General features: G+C 47.8%; 1 protein-coding gene across 3 annotated transcripts; it reads right to left on the reverse strand.

Annotated features, from left to right (window-relative positions):
• Positions 1–4,294: 4,294 nt before the first annotated feature.
• STARD6 (StAR related lipid transfer domain containing 6) lies at positions 4,295–25,988 on the reverse strand. 3 transcript variants are annotated; one of them, XM_073543863.1, is made up of 8 exons: positions 25,866–25,988; positions 22,662–22,737; positions 22,444–22,534; positions 20,947–20,996; positions 20,276–20,402; positions 16,481–16,598; positions 10,283–10,376; positions 4,295–7,816 (listed from the first exon to the last, which is right to left on the reverse strand). In XM_073543863.1, the coding sequence occupies exons 3-8, from the start codon at positions 22,531–22,533 to the stop codon at positions 7,669–7,671; spliced, it is 627 nt and encodes a 208-aa protein (XP_073399964.1). In that variant the 5' UTR covers position 22,534; positions 22,662–22,737; positions 25,866–25,988; the 3' UTR covers positions 4,295–7,668. The 3 variants fall into 3 exon arrangements, with proteins under 3 accessions (XP_073399964.1, XP_073399962.1, XP_073399963.1); XM_073543861.1 differs by having other exon boundaries at positions 22,444–22,537; XM_073543862.1 differs by having other exon boundaries at positions 22,444–22,537; positions 22,662–22,734; positions 25,866–25,982.
• Positions 25,989–27,598: the final 1,610 nt, after the last annotated feature.

Below are 27,598 nucleotides of genomic sequence, written 5' to 3' on the forward strand. Positions count from 1 at the left end.
TCTCATGGCTGATACTACCAGCTGAGCCGTGTATCTAAGCTCCCCAATGAATTGATTCTTCTTACCGTCCTCCTCTCCTATGTCGTGCGGTTTCCTTTTCTGTGGCCCGTCGTTGTCTTAACTGTGCCGGCCATCGCACCAGGTTCAGCTGACCGTCTTCCGTTATCCGGTTTGCAGTGCAGTTGGCCGGAGAATCTCTGTGCTGTAATGTCCTTCAGCTGCACTAGGCGCTATCGTCGACGGGCCGCCCTCCCGCACGGGCCAATCGCAGTCGTCGCGTTACGTCCCTGATAACGGCTAGGAGATATTTGCTTATAGCCGCAGTGCAGACCCCTGGAGTGAATTGAACTGGAGTGAACTGCACCGAGGGCAAACAGTCGCCGGAAAGGCTTCCCTTCTAGGTACGAGTTAATGAGGCGTTCCCAGTGAGGGGGGATGTAATCACCAGTCCAAGCTGGCTGAGTATAATAAAACTTATTTTCTCTTTGCCACGACAGCACCCACTGAGTGAGGGGATCCGCTCCAGGAACAGGAAACCTACAGAGAGATAAATGGGGCGGTCCCCCTCGCTCCCTCTGTTCGGGTTATCCATGTCACCCCGCGTTTTTACCAAGCTGATGCTAGAGGTGATGTCGTACTTAAGGCTAGAGGACACTTTAATAGTCCCGTACTTGGACGACCTGCTTATAGTGGGAAATTCGGTGTCCTAATGCGAAGGAAGAGTAGCTAATATAATCTCATCCCTGCAGACACTAGGCTGGCTGGTCAACTGGGAAAGGTCCAAACTGCAACCGGTAACCTGTCAGAAGTTCCTGGGCCTTCAAGTAGACTCTGTAAGTGAGAAATGTTTTTTACCAGAAACAAAAACACGAACCTTAATTAGCAAAGTACGGATGGCATATGATAAGAACTCGATAACCTTGCGAGAAGGCATGTCCTTATTAGGGTCCCTAATATCATGCATTCCAGCGGTACAATGGGCCCAATTCCATTCCAGAAAATAGCAGTGGGCCATTTTACGTGAGACAGAGAGGCTACAGGGGCGGTTGAATGGGAGAATATCCCTGTCACCAGAGGTAATTAGCTCTTTAAGGTGGTGGTTAAACCCTAACAACCTAACAGGAGGCGTTCCATGGTGGATTTTCCCCTCTAGAGTGGTTACCACGGACGCTAGCCCCTCGGGATGGGGAGCCCATTTAGGAGAAAACATGGTGCAGGGTCGGTGGTCCGAACTCGAAACAAGAAAGGCCGAAATACATCTCCACTCCTTATTCGCCACCCACATCAGAGGAATAGACAATTCCAGAGCAGACTATATCAGTCGCCAAACTTTACACCAGGGAGAGTGGGTTCTCAGCCGACACATCTTCAAAATGATAACTGCCAAATGGGGCAAACCAGATATAGATCTGTTCGCGACAAGAGCCAACAGACGCATAGAAAAGTTCGCTTCACTGTACAGGGAGGACAGTCCAGACGTCCTCGATGCCCTGCAGATACCCTGGACATTTCGACAGGCCTACGCCTTCCCTCCAATGATATTGCTACCGACAGTAGTCAGGAAGATAAGGGAAGAAGGGGTGAGAGTAATTCTGATAGCCCCTTTTTGGCCCAAGAGGCCGTGGTTTTCATGGTTGAGAGCGATGTCGATAACCGACCCATGTATTTTCCCTCTACATCGGGACCTTCTTTCCCAGGGACCCTGCCACCATCCCCGAGTCAAATCCTTGCACCTAGCGGCATGGAATTTGAAAGGCGGCTATTAAGATTAAGAGGGTTTTCAAATAATCTTATTAACACGCTACTAGAGAGTAGAAAGGAGTCAACAGCAAAAATTTATGTAAAATATGGAAGAAATTTTTAACCTTTCACACCACAAAGCTTTCCAGTGAGGTGCCCATTAGAGCCATTCTAGAATTCCTGCAGAGGGGCCGTGAGTTAAAACTCTCGGTTAATACCCTAAAAGTTCATGTATCGGCTCTAGGAGCCTTATATAACCATAATGTGGCAGGCAATAGATGGGTAACTCGATTTATTTCAGCTTGTCAGATGGCGACTCCAGTCCACATCCCCCAGGTGCCTGCGTGGGACCTCAACTTGGTCTTAGATGCCTTAACTCAGGCCCCATTCAAACCTATGCACCTAGCATCATTAAAACACCTTTCATTTAAAACTGCTCTATTGGTAGCTCTAGTCTCGGCGAGAAGGGTAGGTGATCTCCAGGCACTATCGGTAGATCCCCCATTCCTGTCAGTAAGTCATGACAAACTGGTATTAAAAAAAGACCCGTCATATCTTCCAAAGCGTGCTACTAGATTTCATAGAGCCCAAGAAGTCTGCCTTCCCTCCTATGTGAACCCAGTGACACCAGAAGAAGTTAAATTTCACACACTAGATGTCAGAAGAGCAGTCCTGACCTACATAGATAGAACCAGTCCCTGGAGGCAGAGTAGGTCTCTCTTTATTTCCTTCCAGGGTAACAAGAAGGGGTCCAGAGTTACGAGAAGCACACTGTCCAGGTGGATCAGAGATGCAATCACGATGGCATATTTGGCAAAGGGAGAAGACCTTCCACAGGGAGTAAAAGCGCATTCTACTTGAGCCATATCATCCCCCTGGGCAGAGAAAGCAGGCGTTCCAATAGAGCTAATAAGTAAGGCTGCAACTTGGTCTTCTCCATCTACGTTTTTATAACCACTAGAAACTAGAATTAACCTTCTTGGACGACTTAGCCTTCGTTAGAGCGGTCCTTAGCACGGTGTACCCTCCCAAGTGACTATGTCTGAAAGTCTCTCAGTGGGTGCTGTCGTGGCGAAGAGAAAAAAAACGGATTACTTACCGGTAATACTCTTTTGTAGAGTCCACGACAGCACCCGTTCACTTCCCTCCCTTAATTTAGAAACTCACACGTGGCTCTCCTTGGTGGTGGGACAAAAAAAAAAAAAACAAAGATAAGGGATCTTTTAGTGTGTATAGCAAGTAATAGATAAGTGTCAACTGGTTAACTATCAAATTGACTAAAACGTATGGCGGTTCATCTTGGTTCTCTGTAACCCAAAATGAGGGAGCGAGGGGGACCGCCCCATTTATCTCTCTGTAGGTTTCCTGTTCCTGGGGCGGATCCCCTCTCTCAGTGGGTGCTGTCGTGGACTCTACAAAAGAGTATTACCGGTAAGTAATCCGTTTTTTTTCTTATCTTGCAGGTCAGATCGGGGGCTTATCTACAGCATTATAGCATGCTGTACATAAGCCCTGAAAGGCAGCAGCCGCATCTTATAGCAACCAAAATCGGTGACAGGTTCCCTTTACAGAGAAATTAATATTCACTTCTCTCCACTCCGATGGGCGTGGAATGCAGTGAATATTCATTTTTCTTAAACCATGGGCACGGGAGTTAGCCGCAGCTGCCGACTCCTGCCTCCTGTGACCCATTGCTCTGCCGCTGCCGCTCCCCCACCTCCCCATCCACAGCCAGAAAGGTACATCTAGATTATAAGACGCACCACCCCAATTTTCATCCACATTTTTTGAGGGAAAAAAGTGCATCTTATAGTCCGAAAAATACAGTAATTTTACACAAGATGCCAAAAATGGGTGGGACAAAATTGTTGGCACTTTAAAAATTGTCAGTAAACAACTTTGTTTCAAGCATGTGATGCTCGTTCAAATGCACTTTTGGCAAGTAACAAGTGTGGGCAATATCAAAATCACACCTGAAACCAGATAAAAAGGGGAGAAGTTGACTCAATCTTTGTATTGTGTGTAACACTAAGCATGGAGAATGGAAAGGAGAAGAGAACTGTCTGAAGACTTGAGAACCAAAGTTGGCGAACAGTATCAACAATCTCAAGGTTACAAGTCCATTTCCAGAGATTTTGATGTTCCTTTTTCGATGGCACACAACATAATCAAGAAGTTTACAACCCATGGCTCTGTGGCTAATCTCCATAGCGTCATGTGGACAGATGAGACCAAGATAGAGCTTTTTGGTAAAGCACATCATTCTGAAGCCTACAAAGAAAAGAACACAGTACCTACAGTCAAATATGCTGGAGGTTCAAAGATGTTTTGGGTTGGTTTTGCTACCTCTGGCACTGGGGGTCTTGACTGTGTGCAAGGCATCATGAGATCTGAAGAATACCAAAGGATTTTGGGTCACAATGTAGTGCCCAGTGCCTGAAATCTGGGTTTGTGTCCTAGATCATGGGTCTTCCAGCAGAAGAATGACCCCAAACATACACTGCTCAAAAAAATAAAGGGAACACTAAAACAACACATCATAGATATCACTGAATTAAATATTCCAGTTGCAAATCTTTATTCATTACATAGTGGAATGCGTTGAGAACAATAAAACATAAAAATGATCATTGAAAAATTAAAATAATATCCCATGGAGGTCTGGATTTGGAATGATACTCAAAATGAAAGTGACAAAACCAAATTACAGGCTGATCCAACTTCAGTGGAAATGTCTTAAGACAAGGAAATGATGCTCAGTAGTGTGTGTGTGTGTGTGTGGCCTCCCTACAATGCCTGGGCATGCTCCTGATAAGGCAGCGGATGTTCTCCTGAGAGATCTACTCCCAGACCTGGATTAAAGCATCCGCCAACTCCTGGACAGTCTGTGGTGCAGCGTGACGTTGGTGGATGGAGCGAGACATGATGTCCCAGATGTGCTCAATCGGATTCAGGTCTGGGGAACGGGCGGGCCAGTCCATAGTTTCAATGCCTTCATCTTGCAGGAACTGCTGACACACTCCAGCCACATGAGGTCTGGCATTGTCCTGCATTAGGAGGAACCCAGGGCCAACTGCACCAGCATATGGTCTCTCAAGGGGTCTAAGGATCTCATCTTGGTACCTAATGGCAGTCAGGCTACCTCTGACGAGCACATGGAGGGCTGTGCGGCCCTCCAAAGAAATGCCACTCCACACCATTACTGACCCACTGCCAAAACCGGTCATGCTGAAGGATGTTGCAGGCAGCAGATCGCTCTCCACAGCGTCTCCAGACTCTGTCACGTGTGCTCAGTGTGAACCTGCTTTCATCTGTGAAGAGCACAGGGCACCAGTGGCGAATTTGCCAATCCTGGTGTGTGGCAAATGCCAAGCGTCCTGCACGGTGTTGGGCTGTGAGCACAACCCCCATCTGTGGACGTCGGGCCCTCAGACCATCCTCATGGAGTCGGTTTATAACAGTTTGTGCAGATAAATGCACATTTGTGGCCTGCTGGAGGTCATTTTGCAGGGCTCTGGTAGTGCTCCTCCTTTCACAAAGGCAGAGGTAGCGGTCCTGCTGCTGGGTTGTTGCCCTCCTACGGCCCCCTCCACCTCTCCTGGTGTACTGGCCTGTCTCCTGGTAGCGCTTCCAGCTTCTGGACACTATGCTGACAGACACAGCAAACCACCTTGCCACAGCTCGCATTGATGTGCCATCCTGGATGAGCTACACTACCTGAGCCACTTGTGTGGGTTGTAGAGTCCGTCTCATGCTACGAGTGTGAAAGCACAACCAACATTCAAAAGTGACCAAAATATCAGCTAGAAAGCATTGGTACTGAGATGTGGTCTGTGGTCCCCACCTGCAGAACCACTCCTTTATTGAGGGTGTCTTGATAATTGCCAATAATTTCCATCTGTTGTCTTTTCCATTTGCACAACAGCAAGTGAAATTGATTGTCAATCAGTGTTGCTTCCTAAGTGGACAGTTTGATTTCACAGAAGTTTGATCTACTTGGAGTTATATTCTGTTGTTTAAGTGTTCCCTTTCTTTTTTTGAGCAGTGTAGTTCAAGCAGCCCCCCAGAAACGGATGGAACCAAAGCTATGGAGAGTTCTGAAGTGGCAGAAATGAGTCCGGATCTAAATCCCATTGATCACCTGTGGGGAGATCTTACAATTGCTGCTGGGAGAAGGCGCCTTCACATATGAGAGACCGGGAGCAGTTTGCAAAAGAAGAGTGGTCCGAAATCCCAGCTGAGAGGTGTAAGAAGCTTGTGGATGGTTATAGAAAGCGTGTATAACAAAACATGTGTAAGTGCAATAATTTTCTGCGAGAAATACTTCATTTTCCAGAACAATTTCAAGGGTGCCAACATGTCAACACTTTCGGCCATGACTGCATGTTAGTCCATCTTGGGCCCCTCTCTGGTATATATGTTCCACGTTATGACTCTACATTAAATAAAAATAAAAAAAATTGTACTCTCCTTCCTCCGGTCCCTTGACGCGCGTTTTCCTCTTCTGTATCCGGTGGCAGTAGCTGGCATTGGTGAGCATGCGATGTGGTCACAGTCATGTGGCACACTGATTGGCCTGGCAGCGTGTATAGCTGTGCAGGGAGCCGGAGAGTCCCTACGATGCAATACACTTCAGCTAGATGTGCACCCGAGGACGTATATCCAGGTGAAGCTGGAGTAGGCGGCCCGCTCCCAGTATTATCCTCTGTGACCACCAATCGTTACGCCTCTACTGAGCCAGGTGTTTACGCTTCTCATTTGTGACACTGTCTGCTGAGCCGTGTATCTAATCCAGCGGTGTGATACACAACTCTGCAGAGGGTATCTAATCCAGATATGTGAAGCTGTCTGAGCTGCTGTATCTAACCCTATTGTGTGCGCATAGGATGCTGTGTATTTAGTCCACCAGATGTGATCCTGAGGCCTTTCATCGGTGATACCATCTGCTGAGTTGCTGTATCTAAACTTCTCATGTCTGACACTGTCTGCTGCGCCTTCTAATGTCACCTCCTTGTAGTTCTGCTCCTTTCGGTTGTTGCACATTACACGGTCTGCCATCTGCTGGTGAAAGATGGTGATTACAGGGGAAGTACTGCCCTATCGCCAGCAGATGGCAGACTGTGCTATATACAGACAGCACTAGGGTCAGAAAGAAAGAGCGAGAAGCTCCTACCTCTGCACCTCTTTGCTGTTGGCCCATTCCTGTCCTGCTGTGTCGGCTCACCCACTGTGATCTCAGAAGGGCCCACCATCTATATAAACAACACTGACCAACGCCCTCAATTCCAGACGAGTAACCAACGATCAGGTTTTGTTTATGAATGTAAGAAAATAAAACGTATAACAAAAAAAACCTCTTCTTGTACAATAGAAATGTGAAAATCTCTTCTTAATATCTTCTTCCTGCGCTGAGATATAATGGATTGAAGTCACAGGCCCTGAGCTTGAGGCTGCACTACTGAGAGGCAATGTCTTCCAGTTCTGATATCTACATTACTTCCCTTTTTGATGACTGCTACATGTAGCAAGAACACCGGTGTATTTGGGACTGGATCACGCTAAGTGTTCCCTGACCACAGCACCTGAAAGAAGACGTAGTGTCAGAGCGTCTCAGTGGTGCAGCCTCAGGCCTTAGACCTGAAACTTCAAGTCTTCATATCTCAGGCTGGAAATAAGATATTCAGAAACAGATTTCACATCATTAATGCACAGGAAAGGGGCTTTATATTGGAAATTGTCTTTAATTACAAAATACTATTTTAATAAATCAGTACAACAGGTTTCCATGTCACTTGGTATGAAGTGGTGAATATCTAGAGGTTCGGGGTTGGGTTTGCTGATGCAGAAGGGAACAGGCGAGTGGCATAAGCCAAATTACTGGGTATTAAAAGTAGAAGCGACAGTTTCCATCCTATAATAACACTGACGTTATGGTAAAAGGGTCTTGAGGCCTTCCCGAACATCGGTGATGAGGCTGACAACATTGCTGGGTATAGCCGACTCCACCAAAGATCGCGGCAGTAGACCACCCAACTCCGGCTGAATGTACACCCCCAGTGTGCAATGTGCAGGGTTCCTAAAGGAAAGAAATGAGTCATAAAACTCTATAGCAAGACATCCACGTGCATCAGGAGGTTTCACATTAGAGAAAGAAATGTTAAAGAGTTAGAAGATTCTTTATGGGGATTATAAAGCTGTTCTGACACAAAGCACCAAATCTCCTGCTTCCTTAATCCAGTTACACTGATACATGAAAACATTCTGCCTACAGTCACCACTAGGGGGAGCTCACTGCATAGGAGCTCATTCAACCCTTTATAATTAACCATGTGCAGTGAGCTCCCCCTAGTGGCAGCAGAAAGAAGTTTATCATGCAACTCGACCCGTCCTGAGTGACCTTAATGGTGGTTTCTAGGTATTTACAAACCCCCTGATCAATGTGTCCCCCCCCCCCATGGTCCTAATTAGTAATTGCCAACAGATTGTTCACTAGTGGTGTCAAAAGGAAGATGAGACTACAAAGACTTTCTTCATTCAGCCTGGTGCCCTAGGCCTGGATCTATGCTACAGATATAGTGAAGGAGCTTCAAGTTACCCTTCTGAATTGACCTTAAGGAAGAGCTCAACTTAAAGGCTGTGGACACATTTGACATGAAAAAATTGCTTTTCACATATTGTATGCAGTAATATAGGCTGGATGTGAGGTCTGTGTGTCTCTCCCAGTAATACAGGTTGGATGTGAGGCCTGTGTGTCTCTCCCAGTAATATAGGCTGGATGTGAGGTCTGTGTGTCTCTCCCAGTAATATAGGCTGGATGTGAGGTCTGTGTGTCTCTCCCAGTAATATAGGCTGAATGGGAGCTGTGTGTGTCTCTCCCAGTAATATAGGCTGAATGGAAGCTGTGTGTCTCCCAGTAATATAGGCTGGATGTGAGGTCTGTGTTTATTTCTCCAGTAATATAGGCTGGGTGTGAGGTCTGGGTGTCTCTCCCAGTAATAGGCTGGATGTGAGGTCTGGTTGTCTCTCTCAGTAATATAGTCTGGATGTGAGCTCTGTGTGTCTCTTCCAGTAATATAGGCTGGATGTGAGGTCTGGGTGTCTCTCCCAGTAATATAGGCTGGAGGTGAAAGAGGACAAGCGGTGGACACCGCGTCTTAGGTGTTCTGATCCTCACCTCTTTGACTCAAGACTCTCTACTATAGGCTTAGCCCCTATACTACGCAACACATATTACTTTCATATTTGCTGACATCCCTATGTCCCTACATCATGATTCTCTCTAGGAATCTTCTCAGCACTCGTATGCGTAACTGATGAAGGTCAATGCTGACCGAAACGTTTGCTGTACTACCCATTGGGGACTAAATAATATATTCCTCTGTTTGCATTGAAGTTGAGTGCCAGGTTCTTATAGTTATCACTTTATGGATGTGACCTTTGTGTCTTTCACAGTAATAGAGGCTGGATGTGAGGTTGGTATTTCTCTCCCAGTAATATACGCTGGATGTGAGCTGTGTGTGTCTATCCCGGTAATATAGGCTGGATGTGAGGTCTGGCGGTCTCTCTCAGTAATATAGGCTGGATGTGAGCTGTGTGTGTCTCTCCCAGTAATATAGGCTGGATGTGAGATCTGCGTGGGTTTCCTAGTAATATAGGCTGGATGTGAGGTCTGTGTGTCTCTCCCAGTAATATAGGCTGAAAGTGAGCTGTTTGTGTGTCTTCCAGTAATATATTGCATGTTTTTACATATTTCCCATAAGGGATGGGGGCAGTGCTCTAGAATCACTGCGTTGAGAAACATGTGATGGTGTCTCCGCAGTGTTGGATGTTGATCTCCATGAGTTCATTCATCCTCATTTTTCACAGTCTTCTACTAGGCATTGCTCCTACTGGCCAGTTTCCCACTCCACACTGATGAGGGGCAATACCCCGAAACAGCTGTCTGTGGATGGATACCATGTTTTGGCATAGGTGGTTTCCTTCATTGGAGACTGCCCTTCCCGTGGTTGTTCCTTCCCGGGGAAAGACCTGGCTGGTCATCGCTTGCGTTGAGAAACGTGATGGTGTCTCCACGGCTTGTGTTTTGCATATTTTACATATTTCCCATAAGGGATGGGGGCATTGCTCTAGAATCACTGCGTTGAGAAACGTGATGGTGTCTCCGCAGTGTTGGATGTTGATCTCCATGAGTTCATTCATCCTCTTTTTTTCCAGTAATATAGGCTGGATGTGAGCTGTGTGTGTGTCTCCCGGTAATATAGGCTGGATGTGAGATCTCTGTGTCTCTCCCAGTAATATAGGCTGGATGAGAGGTCTGGATGTTTCTGCCCAGTAATATAGGCTGGATGTGAGGTCTCTGGGTGTCTCTCCCAGTAATATAGGCTGGATACGTGGTCAGTTTGCAGTCACACAGTCACTGTAGACTTTTTAGGTCCTTTAAAACCCCCGTAATCTCCCAGGGCTGGTATTGGACAGGTAAGGCCGATGCAAGTGCCAACAATAACCACTATAATCTGAGTATTCATATTACTCATGTACTTACTCAGGTAATGGTGTACAAACGTATCCACATGGATTATTGAAGCCACGGACATGGGAGCTAGTTACAGGGCATTTGTCATACTCCAAGCTGATAGCTACAAACAGTAAAATTATACATACATATAAGTGATAAGACACTGTGCATGACATTCACTAGGTTTTTTTCTGACTGTGACTCTTCCCAATATCAAGTTACTGCTGTAAAGACTGCTTTAATGAAGGAAACTGCATCTCCCTCCCCTTCTCTCTTTCTTTACTGGTAGTGATGGATGAACCCCTGGATGTTCAGGACCTTGGGTTCGACCGAACAGTTAAAGTTTGATTCAGGTATCAGAACAGTATCCGAACCCCATTCAGATGAATGGGGGGGGGCCTGAACATCCATGGTTTGCCACGCTAACATCTGCATGACAGTGCGGCAAACACTGGCTCTGATCAGCGGTTAGATGATTAATGCCTGTCAGAGAGCTGCGGTTCTCATGCTGTCAGATGACAGCGTGAGCCAGCAACTGTGACCGGCGGTAAAAAGTTTACCTCTGGTTACAGGCATCAGCTGGTGGGACGACTACTACTCCCATTAGCCTACGCTTACTGACGCTAGTGCAGCATCAGTGACTAGGGGTGACATCTTCAAGGTTACTGCAGGTCATTGAAGTTGCATTCCCAGCTCGCTTCACTGTGAGCAGTGCTGATGAACTGCGGTGACCTCAGTGAGATCACCGCTACCACAGTCAGAAAAAGCCTCATGGGGCAGCGCTCAGCTCAGTGAGTTCACCGTAAGAAATTACTCACTGTGAACTTTCTGAGCTAGTTCAACCCGGCTGGTAACTCAGCCTTAATGACCCATGGTAACCTCGATGATGTCACCGCTGGTCACTGATGCTGCGCTCACAGCTCACTTCTCAGGGTTCTCTGCCTGGACGGTCTCATTTTGGCACCGACCAGGTTGAAAACTGTTTATCCCCCAGACATGAATTACAGCGTGGGACAGAACGTCGTTGGACAGGTGAGGGATATAGTTATTTTTTTATTTGTTTTTTTTACAGGAGATGATGGCTTCAATGCAATGGGCATTAGGTGAGTATAACTGTATTTGTCATTTTTAAATAAAAAAGTAAAACTTTGTGTATTTTTATTCTAAATAAAAGACTGTATTCTGTATGTGTCTTCATTTACAATATAACTGTAGGATTAGTAATGGATAGGTGTCTTATAGATTCCTATCCATTACTAAGCTTGGGGCTTGATGTCACCCGACAATAGAAAGGTGAAATCAACCCCACAAATATTACCCTACTTGCCCCCTACCACAGGGCAAATGGGAAGAGCCAGGGAACGCGCCAGAATTGGCGCATCTAATAGATGTGCCTTTTCTGGGCAGCTGCGGGCTGCTATTTTTAGGCTTGGGGGGTTAATATCCATGGCCCCTTACCAGCCTGAGAATACCAACCCCCAACTATCTGCTTTAGTTTGGATGGTTGTCAAAAATGGGAGGATCCACGCTGTTTTTTTAAATTTTAAAAAATGACATGGGGATCTCTCTATTCTTGATAACCAGCCATGATAAAGCTGACAGCCGAGGGTTTCAGCCCGCAGCTGTCAGTTTTGCCATGCTGGTTTTAAAAAATAGAAAAGATCCCACGTCATTTTGTACATTTATTTATAGCGCAGGAGCATGAATACTCCCATCAGCGGCGCCTGCTGTTGTTATTAGCAGCAGCAGGCGTAGGTTTATGGGAGTAGTACTCTCTCATCAGCCGACACCTGTGTCTGGCGCTAAACTTTCTACCGCTGGTCACCTCTCTGACTGATGGTAATAATATTACCGCCCAACAGAGCCCAGTATTTCTCGTGCTGTCTTGTAGATGACAGCATGGGAAACACCTGATGTTTTGGGGTGTTCGATATGGACCCTGAACTTCACTGTTCGGATTTGACCATACCTATTTACTAGGTTACTTTTGATAAATATTTAGACAAGAGGGGAGTTTTTTAAAAAAAAAAACATTCACAGAGATCATTCACACAGGAAACTAAAGACTACTTGATTTTGGTGGTCACTGATCTCGTGATCACTGGAGTCCCGGTACACAGGCTAGACCCAACATAAGCTAGACCCAGCTGATTTCCCCTACAGTTCAAGCTGGGATACCAGATCTCAGAAGATAAATTGTAAAGTAGTAAACCCCTCTTTTCGCCCCAAAGATTTTTTTTCACTGTTTGGCAAAACTTAGTAAAAATAAAAATTAAAAAAGAAAAAAAATTGTCACTCCCCCTAGTCACATAATCTATATATAATCATCTTATCGTGTCTGTCTGTAACTGAAATCCCGCAGCGCTGATTGGTCGCGACCAATCAGCGACAGGCACAGCGGTTTGTAATGGCAAGCGGTCGGGCGCAGCGCTCTGTAAAAAAAAAAAGAATTAAAATAAAAAAAAGGTTATACTCACCTTCCGACGGCCCGCGATCTCCACTCCATGCGCCCGGCCTCGCGCTCCCATTAATGCATTGCGCCTTAGACCGGAGATGACGTCACTCTCGCGAGTGGAGATCGCGGGCCGTCGGAAGGTGAGTATATAACTATTTTTTATTTTAACAGAGACCATGCATACTAGGAAAGGGGGGGTGAGGGGGACCATGCATACCAGCAAAGGGGGGTGAGGACCATGCAAAACAGTAAAGGGGGATGAGGAGGACCATGCATACCAGCAAAGGGGGGAGGGGGACCATGCATACCAGCAAAGGGGGGGATGAGGCGACCATGCATACCAGCAAAGGGGGGGAGGGGGACCATGCATACCAGGATGGGGGGGTGAGGGGGACCATGCATACCAGGAAATTGGGGTGAGGGTGACCATGCATACCAGGATAGGGGGGTGAGGGTGACCATGCATACCAGGATAGGGGGGGTGAGGGGGACCATGCATACCAGGAAAGGGGGGTGAGGGGGACCATGCACACCAGGAAAGGGAGGTGAGGGGGACCATGCATACCAGGAAAAGGGGGTGAGGGGGACCATGCATACCAGGAAAGGGAGGTGAGGGGGACCATGCATACCAGGAAAAGGGGGTGAGGGGGACCATGCATACCAGGAGAGGGGGGTGAGGGGGACCATGCATACCAGGAAAGGGGGGTGAGGGTGACCATGCATACCAGGATAGGGGTTGAGGTTGACCATGCATACCAGGATAGGGGGGTGAGGGTGACCATGCATACCAGGATAGGGGTTGAGGTTGACCATGCATACCAGGATGGGGGGTGAGGGGGACCATGCATACCAGGAAAGGGAGGTGAGGGGGACCATGCATACCAGGAAAAGGGGGTGAGGGGGACCATGCACACCAGGAGAGGGGGGTGAGGGGGACCATGCATACCAGGAAAAGGGGGTGAGGGGGACCATGCATACCAGCAAAGGGGGGATGAGGCGACCATGCATACCAGCAAAGGGGGTGAGGGGGACCATGCATACCAGCAAAGGGGGTGAGGGGGACCATGCATACCAGGATAGGGGGGTGAGGGGGACCATGCATACCAGGATAGGGGGGGTGAGGGTGACCATGCATACCAGGAAAGGGGGATGAGGAGGATCATGCATACCAGCAAAGGGGGAGGGGGACCATGCATACCAGCAAAGGGGGGAGGGGGACCATGCATACCAGCAAAGGGGGGGAGGGGGACCATGCATACCAGCAAAGGGGGGATGAGGGGACCATGCATACCAGGATAGGGGGGTGAGGGGGACCATGCATACCAGGATAGGGGGGTGAGGGGGACCATGCATACCAGGATAGGGGGGGGTGAGGGTGACCATGCATACCAGGAAAGGGGGATGAGGAGGACCATGCATACCAGCAAAGGGGGGGAGGGGGACCATGCATACCAGCAAAGGGGGTGAGGGGGACCATGCATACCAGGATAGGGGGGTGAGGGTGACCATGCATACCAGGAAAGGGGGGTGAGGGTGACCATGCATACCAGGAAAGGGGAGTGAGGGTGACCATGCATACCAGGATAGGGGGGTGAGGGTGACCATGCATACCAGGATAGGGGTTGAGGTTGACCATGCATACCAGGATGGGGGGTGAGGGGGACCATGCATACCAGGAAAGGGAGGTGAGGGGGACCATGCATACCAGGAAAAGGGGGTGAGGGGGACCATGCACACCAGGAGAGGGGGGTGAGGGGGACCATGCATACCAGGAAAAGGGGGTGAGGGGGACCATGCATACCAGCAAAGGGGGGATGAGGCGACCATGCATACCAGCAAAGGGGGGGAGGGGGACCATGCATACCAGCAAAGGGGGTGAGGGGGACCATGCATACCAGGATAGGGGGGTGAGGGGGACCATGCATACCAGGATAGGGGGGGTGAGGGTGACCATGCATACCAGGAAAGGGGGATGAGGAGGATCATGCATACCAGCAAAGGGGGAGGGGGACCATGCATACCAGCAAAGGGGGGAGGGGGACCATGCATACCAGCAAAGGGGGGGAGGGGGACCATGCATACCAGCAAAGGGGGGATGAGGGGACCATGCATACCAGGATAGGGGGGCGAGGGGGACCATGCATACCAGGATAGGGGGGTGAGGGGGACCATGCATACCAGGATAGGGGGGGGTGAGGGTGACCATGCATACCAGGAAAGGGGGATGAGGAGGACCATGCATACCAGCAAAGGGGGGGAGGGGGACCATGCATACCAGCAAAGGGGGGAGGGGGACCATGCATACCAGCAAAGGGGGGGATGAGGGGACCATGCATACCAGGATAGGGGGGTGAGGGGGACCATGCATACCAGGATAGGGGGGTGAGGGTGACCATGCATACCAGGAAAGGGGGGTGAGGGTGACCATGCATACCAGGAAAGGGGAGTGAGGGTGACCATGCATACCAGGATAGGGGGGTGAGGGTGACCATGCATACCAGGATAGGGGGGTGAGGGTGACCATGCATACCAGGATAGAGGGGTGAGGGTGACCATGCATACCAGGATAGGGGGTGAGGGTGACCATGCATACCAGGAAAGGGGGGTGAGGGTGACCATGCATACCAGGAAAGGGGAGTGAGGGTGACCATGCATACAGGATAGGGGGGTAAGGGTGACCATGCATACCAGAAAAGGGGGGTGAGGGGGACCATGCATACCAGGAGAGGGGGGTGAGGGGGACCATGCATACCAGGAGAGGGAGGTGAGGGGGACCATGCACACCAGGAGAGGGAGGTGAGGGGGACCATGCACACCAGGAAAGGGAGGTGAGGGGGACCATGCACACCAGGAAAGGGAGGTGAGGGGGACCATGCACACCAGGAAAAGGGGGTGAGGGGGACCATGCACACCAGGAAAAGGGGGTGAGGGGGACCATGCACACCAGGAAAGGGAGGTGAGGGGGACCATGCACACCAGGAAAGGGAGGTGAGGGGGACCATGCACACCAGGAAAGGGAGGTGAGGGGGACCATGCACACCAGGAAAAGGGGGTTAGGGGGACCATGCATACCAGGAAAAGGGGGTGAGGGGGACCATGCACACCAGGAGAGGGGGGTGAGGGGGACCATGCACACCAGGAAAGGGAGGTGAGGGGGACCATGCACACCAGGAAAAGGGGGTGAGGGGGACCATGCACACCAGGAGAGGGGTGTGAGGGGACCATGCCTACCAGAAAAGGGAGGTGAGGGGACCATGCTTACCAGGATTGGGGGGGTAAGAGGTACCATGCATATCAGGATTGGGGGGTGAGGGGACCATGCATATCAGGATTGGGGCGTGAGGGGACCATGCATGCCAGGAAAAGGGGGTGACGGGACCATTCATGCCAGGAAAGGGGGGGTGAGGGAACCATGCATACCAGGATTGGGGGGTGAGGGGACCATGCATTCCAGGATTGGAGGGTGAGGGGACCATGCATTCCAGGATTGGAGGGTGAGGGGACTATGCTTACCAGGATTGGGGGGTGAGAGGACCATGCATTCCAGGATTGGAGGGTGAGGGGACTATGCATACCAGGATAGGGGGGTGAGGGGACCATGCATACCAGGATAGGGGGGGGAGGGGTACCATGCATATCAGGATTGGGGGGTGCATTATTGTATTATTACTAAAACTTCATAAATAAACTACATACATATTCTAGAATACCCGATGCGTTAGAATCGGGCTACCATCTAGTAAGTACATAAAAGACGAAGTGATACTTACAATTAGTGGTGATCACGCCGGCATCGTACCGCCTGACATGAATTAAATCCACAAATTCTCTTGGTGAGATGATCCCTTTCCCAAAACTGTGTGTGATGCAGTGACAGATGACTGTGTCCTTTGGAAAAAGAAGGAATAAGTTGAAAAAGATTCCACCTCTACCACCACTAGGGGGAGCTTAGGGACCTGCTGTATACTGTGACCCTGTTGAGTTAATGTATGCCGTGAGCTCCCTCTAGTGATGGTCCCCTGCAGATAGAAGATAGAATTAATGATAAAATGTTATGTTTGCATTTGATATGGGCTTATGGAACAGAAAAATGGAGCAGCAGCTGCTCTAATAATATATCTATCAGCTCAAAATGTTGGACCTAAGATTGTCACAATGTTAAGTAATGCAGTAATTTTTTAGAAAACTTACTGATGGATGTGACTTAGGCCGGTTTCACATTAGCGCTTTTTAAGCGCACGCACGGCCGGGGGTAGCTCCGCCCCCGAGCCGGCTCTCTGCCCGGCGTGCCCGCCCCTTGCTTGTAGCGCCGCCTCCTAGTGGACAGCGGCGCCTGCGATCGGCGCACCCTATCTTTAGCATAGGGTGCGCAGATCGTGCGCAGGCCGTGCGCTAGTTGCGCTTTGACCTGCGCTGCGCACTTTTGACGGTGCGCCGTGCGCGCCAAAATCCGAAAAGTGCGCAGCGCAGGTCAAAGCGCAACTAGCGCACGGCCTGCGCCTGCGGCCTGCTAAAGATAGGGTGCGCCGATCGCAGGCGCCGCTGTCCACTAGGAGGCGGCGCTACAAGCAAGGGGCGGGCACGCCGGGCAGAGAGCCGGCTCGGGGGCGGAGCTACCCCCGGCCGTGCGTGCGCTTAAAAAGCGCTAATGTGAAACCGGCCTAAGCTGGATAGATGCAGGGAGTGTCTTTACTTATTCTACAGCTACGTATTCTACTATTTGGTATCATGTAAGAAACATCAGATATATGCACGGTATGTCTATATTCATGAAAGGTATAAATAAACATACACTTTAGATTTTCTTTGGAGAATTTTGGAAATCACACTCCTGTGTAATTTTTGATCCTCACTGCTCGTAAACTGAATCTCAGATACTTTAAAATTGGAGTTAGAATGCTTCCAACAAAGTGAATATAAAACTTAGCAAACTTCTCTGATGAAGATATTTTACAATTTTCTCCACTTTCGAGCCACTTCTTTTTTTTCCCCCCTGCATCTTGAACTAATTATTCACAATGAAAAAGCCGCAAAAATACGATATTCAGAGGGAAGACAGACTATATCGGCTCACTGAGTGGTTAGATTACAGCTGACTGTAGAAGTCTATGGTGATGGGAAGTAGAGTGAAAGACAGACACAGGCAATGTTGCTGCTTTTCAGTAAGTGTTTATCTCAGACAGGTGCCAAGTTTACAGCTACTCTGCTCAGTATTGCTGAATAATGTCCTTCATGCTGCTGCTTTCTAGTGCTCCTCACCACAGAGATATATTCACAGCTACACTGCTCACTACTGCTGTATAATGAGAGAGTGGGTGGTCAAACTGCGCCATCTGAAAATATAATTAAAGAATTTATGGCGCAACACGTGCTAGCCAAAAGGGAACAGGATCACGAAGTGGAGATGCTTAAAGAGACGGTAAGAGACTTTGTCGAGCGAGAAAAGGTCCTGAGGCAAGTGGCTGAACACTGAGTGGATGAGCTGGAGAAGGAAGTCTCGGAGCTCAGAGGTCACCTGTCAACATGTCAAACTGTGAACCAGACCATTTTGGAAGAAATGGATGTGCTCAGAGAAGCATTAAGAGGACTTCTACAAGAGGAGATGGTGGTCGCAAACTTACAGCGGCAGTGCCAGAGTGGTAAGAAGGCGGAGCTGCAAATGCCCATCTTGACGAGGGGTCTTGAAGAGTGTAAAAGCTCAGGGAGAGTTTGCACTAAGAGTTGAACAAGACAGTCACCCGGTCGTGGCAGTTGACTTGATGGAAATGTCCAAGGCAAAGCAGGAGCCGTCCGTCCATGAAGAGAATGAGACTTCGCTCTTCAAGTGCGTAGTAGAGGTACCCGAGGACATGCGGGAAGCTTGTGCCAATGAGGTGGTGCATGAAGGATTTAGAAAGGCGGTGGAGGTGTGTAGTGTGAACTGGGCACCAGAGACTAAACAGTTGATTATCCTGTCAACTAGGGAAGTCACAGTGAAGCGGGTGGCTATCCTGAGAATGACATGCACCACCTACACTGTCTTCGCACCAAACGCATGATCCTGGTGAGGAAAGAGAAATCTGCTCGACGTTTGGAGCATGAAAAGAACACTCAAAGTCGGTTGGAATTGGTGGAGGACATAGTTCAAGTGCCCAGAAGTCTGGTGAGGAAAGTCATTGGGAGACTTGGACAAGCGATGCAAGAAATTGTGAATGTGTCCGGTGTGGCGAGTGTGAGGATCCCGGCTGACGCCGAAGCCCAGGTAGCTGGTGAAGATGCAATGGCTCCATTTCTCGTTGTCAGATCAATGGAGAGCCTTAAAAATACCCAAATACTTCTGGAATATCGGCGGACGTATCTACGAGAGGTAGAGCAGCTAAGACGGGAAAGACTGCAGATTAAGGTACAGTTATAGGAAATGGAAAGAAAATGGCGACCACTTTCAACTCAAGGTATAGAGAGGCAAAAGGGTTCTGTAAAGATTGGAAATACTCCATCTGAAGCTGAAACAAAGTAGAGTTAAATGGAATGACTGGTCTCTGGTTAATAAAGACAGTAGGAGAAATTACCAACAGAGAGACAACCGAAGGTGGCCTGATGGAAAAGGACACCGAAGGGTTAGAAGTAGTGACTCTTCTAACTAAGTGCTGAGTAGCCTAGGCAAGAGACCCTGTAGCGGACGTGGTGACAGTCTGACCAGACAGTAAGTATGGGGACAAGGGAATCGCCGTACCGTACTGACTGCTGGGAGTGGGGGTTGTCTGACAAAGGGGCAACTTTATCAGAGGAGGTGACTGAGTCGGATGCGGTATTGTTTCAAAAGGGTTCATTGACAGGGCCCGATTTTGACAGATGGTATGGTAATGGAAGGTGCCAAGCCCCACGGCTTTAGGCAGAGGGGGAGGTATGTAAGGAGGCTAATGGCCATATAATCGATGGGAGCTATGTGTCGCAGAGATGGCTGTGATGCAACCCGGAGTATTTTACTTTAGTACACGTGAGCACTAAGAGGTCGTTTAGTGCACCTGTGTCCGGGTTGTGGGTAGCTATGAGAGATGGGTGGGTCTGACTACCCATATACCTCCCCTGTGGGTGTGGTTACAGCCTACATAATGGAGGCTGTTGTTTTGCACATGGACTGTGACTGAAGGTGTGGAGACCTCCATGGTCTGTGTGCAGAGAGGGAAAAGTCTTCCGTGTAGGTGGCTCCAGGTCGAGCCTGAGTGTTGCACAGGCCAGAGGGAACAGAATCCTGCCTGGACCTGTGTGAGGTCAGGGTAACGCTCTAAAGGTGGTTTTCCTTTTTGTTGGTGCTTCCGGGGTTATGAAGCAAATAAACCCATATGGACTTTGAAAGGAGCGTGCCTCCTGTCCTCCTCATGACGCCCCTCAGTGAGTACAATCCTTACAGTACACATACAACAAAGTATTCTGAAAAACCAGCAAAAAGGCATATTCTAAGCTTTAAGAAAATATTAACACGTTTATTTGTTAAATTTAAACAATTATTGTAATTAATATTAATTTAAATATTTAATGATTTAAAATATTAATTAAATATGAGGACTATTTTAAAATGCAAATACCTCATCGATCTCCTCTACAATTGTGTAGGATTTCAGGGTTTTGTCCCACTTTGATCGGTATTTGGCAAGATACATAAAAGGAATAACTTTTTCTGGGGTTTCTTCGATTATTGCTTCTCCGCGATATCTGTGTTTTACAGGAAAAAACCCCCCAAAATAATTTAATATAGAGAGACTGAAAAATCTACATATCATCTATGTGACATCACTGTGTGTTCGGGGGGCATAGCGGGGAGGGGACATTTGCACCAGGTATTGTGTACCAAAGACGGCAGCAGCAAACCATTTTCACTTGTCCTGGGTATATAGGTATAGGGTGAGGATTGTGATCTGTATTTTTGCTCTTAAAGGAATACTCAGTTACAAGCCACCAATCTGCACAGAATGGACTGACTCACTCCGGCCAGTGTCTACCTAAAGGGACAAAGCACAGACACATCTGTGTTTCTACACCACCTGGTGACTGTTTGTGGTATTGCACTGGTGCTTGTCACATTTATGGAAACATTTTTCCTTTTTTCTGCTTTTCAGGACTCTAGAAACAATGCAACAACTATTGAAAAATTTGCTTTTTCTGGAAGTCATTCTTTCTTCACAAATACAACTATGTGGAAATGTGATTAGTAGAACGAGATTCCAGTTCTTCTGTAGTTTTGCATTTTGCTACTTACATATTTCCCGAATAGTCATTGGATGGTTTCCACGAGACGGTAATGTTTTTCTGAAAGAGACATAATATTTATATGTTATTATGAAAGAAAGGAAAGGACAAAAGAATGCACAGAGGAAGAAAGTGGAAGGACAAATAAAAAAGGGGAAGGGGTGGAAAGAGAAAAGACAGAACGGCAAGAGAAAATAACACAAGGATAAAGAAATCACGGTATTTGATGGACGGGAAAGTAAAAAGGAAAAGGACAAAAATGGAAATGAAAGAAACAAAGGAACTGATGGAAGGATGGTAAAGGGAAGAGAGCAAAGCTTAAAATGAAAGGAAAGAAAAAAATGGATACAGCAAAGGGATAGTTAAAGAAATGACAAACCAATTTGGAAGGCAAGAGAAATGACTGAAGGAAAGCGAAGGAAAGGAAAAGGATAAAAGGTTAGAAAAAGTTAAACAAAAGTAAATAATTAAAAGAAGAAAAAGTATGAAATATATATAGCGAAATGGAAATGGCAGGAGAATTGGATATGGGAAAGATGGCGAGGGAAAGGACTAAAGGATGGGAAAGAAGGGAGGGGAGAGATAACAGAAGGAACAGGAAAGAAAGGAAGAGGCAGAAGGTTGAGAAAGAAATGGAGGAAGTTAAAAGGAAGGGAGGAAAGGAAATGGTAAAATAATGTTAAAGGGAAGAATAAAAAGGAAATGAGAGAAGGATTGTTAAGGAAGGGAGGGGAATCTCGAAAGAAGAGGAAGGAAATGACTCAAGGATGGGAAAGAAAGGACAAAAGAAGAGAAAGATGGGAAAGAAATGACAAAAGGATAGAAATGAAGAAGGGAGAGGAAGGAAAAGAGAAAAGGATGGAAGGGAAAGAAATGGAGAAAAATGATGGAAGGATGGGAAAGGGAGGAGGGAAGAAATAACAAGGAACAGGGAAGAAAGGGAGTGGCAGAACGTTGAAAAAGAAATGGAGGACAATTGGGAATTTAAAATGAAGGGAGGAAAGGAAATGGTAAAGTTAAGGGAAAGGGAAGGACAAAAAGGAATGGAAATGAGTCAAGGATTGGTAAGGAAGGGAGAGGAATATTGAAAGAATAAGAAGGAAATGACAGAAGAATGGGAAAGAAAGGACAAAAGAAGGCAAAGGAAAGAAAACGAGGGGAAAGATGGGATAGAAAGGACGAGAGGATGGAAAGGAAAATTGGAGAGGAAGGATGGGAAAGAAAGGAAAGGAGAACAGGATGGAAGGGAAATAAATGGAGAGAAATGATGGAAGGATGGGAAAGGGAGGAGAATGAAAGGAAACCATGAAACAAAGGCTGAGACTGGAAAATGAGAAAAGGTTTTAAAAAAAGGCAAATGTGGTAGTGACAAATGGGTGAACATAAAGGTAATGGAGGGGGAAAGGGACGAGGAGAGGTAAATCAAAATGTCAGGGAAGATAAAGAATGAAAACCAAAAGAGAAAAAAATGACGTTTCCGTGCCCACATCCTGTAAATTCTAGTTACCGCAGATTTGGTCTCTTTCCATCCAGTCGTGTCCTGACTGTATGCTTGAATCTTCTGGGAGACGTCATCGGTAATCTTCTTGTAGTCCATCCTTCTGGAAACCAATGACATAATCACATCATTGTAGACCCCGGACATAAGATAACTCTGCCCACTGCGATATCACAAGTAAATAGTGGGATGGAACGATCCAATAATATATTGGAGGCACCACTTACTTTGGCCTGAGACTTCTTGGTCCTCTCCTCAGCAGCTCCCCCTGCAGGCAGAATCTTATCACTGCACTGTGCACTGCTGAAAATAGAGAAAGGTATGGAGCTTAAGGTTTTGATTCTTTATAGCACACATACAGTATTATTTGTGTCACCGACCTTAAAGGGGTTTTCTTGCTTTATGTAAATAATGACCTTTCTGTGTATAAACAAAAAGTTTTCCGAAAAGTAACTTTTCTTTTTAGTCTTATGATATTCGCTGTTGGGTTTTTTTTTTGCTCCAACTTCTTCTACGTATGGCGAGATCATCAATTTTGCACATAATGAAAATTTTTTCAGCTTTTTTAGAGCAAGAAAAGTTGCTGGATTGGTTAAAATGTAGCATGCGACTAAGACTTGTGCAAAAAATTTTCATACAAAGAAAAAAAAAATCACTCCAGAGAAGGACGGGAGAACATTAAAAATTCAGAGATTTTTTTTTTTAAAAAAAGTTGCAAAAAATGAATTGACAGCAAATATCTGGAGAGCAAAAAAACTTCAAAATGGGAGCAATGTAAAACAAGAATTTGGCAGAAAACAAAAACAGCCTTAAAGCAGGAAACAGTGAATAAAAAATAGTCACAAATCCAATGATGAATTAGGCCTGATGCTACATTTTTACACCATTTTCTACATGTGTTCGTGGTCAATAGAGGTGGACTTGCTACCTTTGCAACTTGTGTAGCTGGACAGGAGCCCGAGAGCCAAGAAGGCCACCTCCAGAGCTCCTGTCACACATTTACTTAAGGGTGCATTGTGATGAACTATTGGACTGTAAGGCTGTGTGCACACGCTGCGGATTAGGTGCGGATTCATCCGCGCGGATTTTGTAAAATCCGCAGGTGAAACCTCAGGTCAAAAGACCTGCGGTTTTACCTGCGGATTGCTCTGCGGTTTTGCCCTGCGGTTTTTCATCTCCTCAATGGAGGAGATGGCAAACCGCAGGAGAATCCGCAGAAAGAATTGACATGTCAATTCTTTCTGCGGATTGAAAACCGCAGATAATCCGCGCGGAAAATTCCGCACCGTCTGCACTGCGGTTTTTGATTCCCATAGGGAATCATGGTACTGTACACCGCAGCAAAAACTGCTGCGGGTCCGCAGCGGCCAAAACCGCTGCGGAACCGCAGCAAAATCAGCAGCGTGTGCACACAGCCTAATAGGCCCATAAACTCTGAGTGCCAGGGGTCCTCTGTCGGTTCCCAGCAGCCCTCTCCTGTCGGTGCTCAGGTGTCCTCTCCTGTCATTGCCCAGCGGCCCTCTCTTTTTGGTACCCAAGTGTCTTCTCCTGTTGGTGCCAAGCGGCCCTCTCCTGTTGGTGCCCAGATGTCCTCCTGTCGGTGCCCAGGTGTCCTCTCCTGCCGTTGCCCAGCGGCCCTCTCTTGTTGGTGCCCAGGTGTCCTCTCCTGTTGGTGCCCAGGTGTCCTCTCCTGTCGTTGCCCAGCTGTCCTCTCCTGTCGGTGCCCAGGTGTCCTCTCCTATCAGTGCCCAGGTGGCCTCTCCTGTCTGTACCTGCCCTTGGCCTTCAGTGAAGGACACACACTTTACATTCAGAGATAGTAAACCTATAAATACCAGGTATATCAGCAGCTGCATAAATCTCTCCCCAATGCTTAAAGTCCAATGTTCATCTCATAGATCAGAGATCAAGATGTATCAGCCATAACATTAAAGCCACCTAAACAACTCTGAGCCATGGAGGCCCGGGACTCCAGAGGTGTTCGGTGGTATCCGGCCTCCATGGATCGGAGTTTGGAGAGAGTCATCACTGTGCACATTGTTGGGTAGGTGGTACATGGCACATGATGCCAGACCCTGAGGTTTCCCAGAACATTGCCCCATCACATTGTCTCCACCATCTCGCCTCCTTCCTATAGTGAATGCTTCTGCCATCTCTTCCCCAGACAAGTAATGACCGCATACACACCCAACACTTCTTATGATATAAAACATGATTCCTAAAACCAGGCCAGCTTCTTCCATTGCTCCATAGTTCAGTTCTGAAGCTCATCTGTTTATGGTAGGGTCTTTAGGATGTGGACTGAGGTTAGCATGGGCACTATGACACAGCCAGCGCCAAAACACCCCACAAGACCTGCCGTATACCGAGAAGGCCCCACAAGACCTGCCGTGTACCGAGATGGCCCCACAAGACCTGTCGTATATTGGGAAGACCCCACAAGACCTGCTGTATACAGAGAAGGCCCCACAAGACCTGACATATACCGGGAAGGCCCCACCAGACCTGACATATACCGAGAAGACCCCACAAGACCTGCCGTATACCGGGAAGACCCCACAAGACCTGCCGTATACCGAGAAGGCCCCACAAGACCTGCCGTATACCGAGAAGGCCCCACAAGACCTGCCGTGTACCGAGATGGCCCCACAAGACCTGTCGTATATTGGGAAGACCCCACAATACCTGCTGTATACAGAGAAGGCCCCACAAGACCTGACATATACCGGGAAGGCCCCACCAGACCTGACATATACCGAGAAGACCCCACAAGACCTGCCGTATACCGGGAAGACCCCACAAGACCTGCCGTATACCGAGAAGGCCCCACAAGACCTGCCGTATACCGAGAAGGCCCCACAAGACCTGCCGTATACCAGGAAGACACCACAGAACCTTCCACATACAGATGCTCTGATCCAGTGGTCTCACCACCTCAGTTCGGCCCCCACATCCTTCCACTTGCCCATTTGTCCCACTTCCACCATATCACCTTGAATAATGGCCTGATCTCTCCGACCCCTGACCGGAACCACTGTCACCAGATAATCAGTGCTATCCTTAAAGCTAGAAAACCCCATTAATCGGAGAAACCTTGCAATCGCTTCTCTCGGCTCAGTGTTTTGGATCGGGCAGATCTGCAGATAAATGCCGGATAAGGAAACTCTCTGGATTATCGGATGCCAAATTAAATAATAAAACTTCTGCGCTTCCCATACATTATTTTTCTGTAGGACTGAGCCGACAATTGCTGTCAATGACTTCGGTACAATCATCTGAATCTTGGACGTCTCCTCTAAGGACGAGTCCAATGATTCCAGGATCTGCACCAGGTGACCAGTCGACAATGGACGCGGTGATCGCTGCCGGCTGACACACAAGAGCCACAATCTTGCCAGCCTGAAATTCCCTGGCACCCGGACAAGTCTTACCCCAGTGTCAGGAAGCTGCAGCATCAGAGTCACCTCCTTCCCCTCTGTACTTTGATCTTGCCCTTATCCACCGGTGACATAACCCTGCAAGAGACGTGTCCAATGCAATGCTGGAAGAAGCCATACCCCCTCCCACCTTGTGTCATGTGACTCATACCTATGAAGCTGGAGGCGGCCATGTTGCTTAAGGGCATAAATATTACATAGGCTGGAAAAAAAAAAGGAACAGGTCCATCGAGTCCAACCTTTCTACGTTCACTATCTCTAGATTATTAATATCAAGCATCCGGCCTTTTTATAAAAGCTGATATAGTATCTGTCATTACTACATCTTGTGGTCGAATATTCCGCAGTCTGACTGCTGTAAGGATATGTGCACACGTTGCAGATTTGCCTGCAGAAATTTCCGCACAGAATCTGCACCTCTTGGCAGAAAACGCAGATGTGGATTTGATGCATTTTTGATGCGGATTTTCATGCGTTTTTTTCATTATTATTATTTATTTATATGGCACCATTGGTTCCATGGTGCTGTACATGAGAAGGGGTTACATACAAATTACAGATATCACTTACAGTAAACAAACTAACAATGACAGACTGATACAGAGGGGAGAGAGGACCCTGCCCTTTCGGGCTTACATTCTACAGGATGGTGGGGAAGGAGACAGTAGGTTGGGGGTTGCAGCAGTTCCGGTGTTGGTTGAGGTGATATCACCGGTAGTGGTGAGAGAAGGAGGTAGCGGGGTCATTGCAGGCTGTAGGCTTTCTTGAAGAGGTGGGTTTTCAGGTTCCGTCTGAAGGATCCAAATGTGGTTGATAGTCAAACTTGTTGGGGCAAAGAATTCCAGAGAATAGGGGCTATTCGGGAGAAGTCTTGGAGGCGGTTGGGTGAGGAGCGAAAAAGTGTGGAGGAGAGAAGGAGGTCTTGGGAGGACCAGAGATTATGTGAGGGAAGATATCGGGAGATTAGTTCAGAGATATATGGAGGAGACAGGTTAGGCTACTTTCAGACTTCAGATTTTTAAATCCGGCGGGCTGCGGCGAAAAGTTGTCAAACCTGATCCGATAGAAGCCGCAGCCCACCGGATCATGTTTTTGCCGGATACGGTGCGGGAGAGGGAGACAGAGTCTTCGCGCATGCGCTCTGCAAAAAAGCGGTCCGGCGCTGTCAAAAAGACGTTGCATGGAACGTTTTTTTGCAGACGCCGGACAGGCATTTTTTGCCGTTTCCGGCAAAAGCCGGACACGCCGCATGGCCATCATGCGCAATACGGCGATAATGTAAGTCTATGGGAAAAAAGATGGATCTGGTGGCAACAGGCGCCGGATCCGGTTTTTACATTTTTCGCCGCATCGCGCCTGATTCTTCAAAACGGAAATCTGAAAGTAGCCTTATAGATGGCCTTGTAGGTCAGTATTAGTAATTTGAACTGGATACGCTGCGGGAATGGAAGCCAGTGATTTGCAGAGGGGAGAAGCGGAGGAGTAGCGAGGAGAGAGATGAATTAGTCACGCAGCAGACTTAAGGATGGACTGGAGAGGTGCGAGGGTGTTAGCAGGGAGGCCACAGAAAAGGATGTTGCAGTAGTCGAGACGGGAGATGATGAGGGCATGCACAAGCATTTTAGCAGATTGAGGGTTGAGGAAAGGACGGCTATTAAAATAGGAGGCCCCTCCCAAAAAAAATGACGTGGGGTCCCCCCATAATTAATAGCCAGAAAGGCTATGCA

This window comes from Dendrobates tinctorius, unplaced genomic scaffold (genome assembly GCF_039654945.1).
Source record: "Dendrobates tinctorius isolate UK_male_01 unplaced genomic scaffold, ASM3965494v1 ptg000135l, whole genome shotgun sequence".
NCBI classification, from domain to species: Eukaryota; Metazoa; Chordata; class Amphibia; order Anura; family Dendrobatidae; genus Dendrobates; species Dendrobates tinctorius.

What these genes read in the sequence shown, in the direction of transcription:
- STARD6 (XM_073543863.1), bottom strand. Translation starts at nt 22,533, where the DNA reads ATGGACTACAAGAAGATTACCGATGACGTCTCCCAGAAGATTCAAGCA. An exon ending in GGAAAGAGACCAAATCTGCG is followed by an intron (nt 20,997 to 22,443) that starts GTAACTAGAATT and finishes TGTCTCTTTCAG; the next exon opens with AAAAACATTACCGTCTCGTG. An exon ending in CGGCGTGATCACCACTAATT is followed by an intron (nt 10,377 to 16,480) that starts GTAAGTATCACT and finishes TACTGTTTGTAG; the next exon opens with CTATCAGCTTGGAGTATGAC.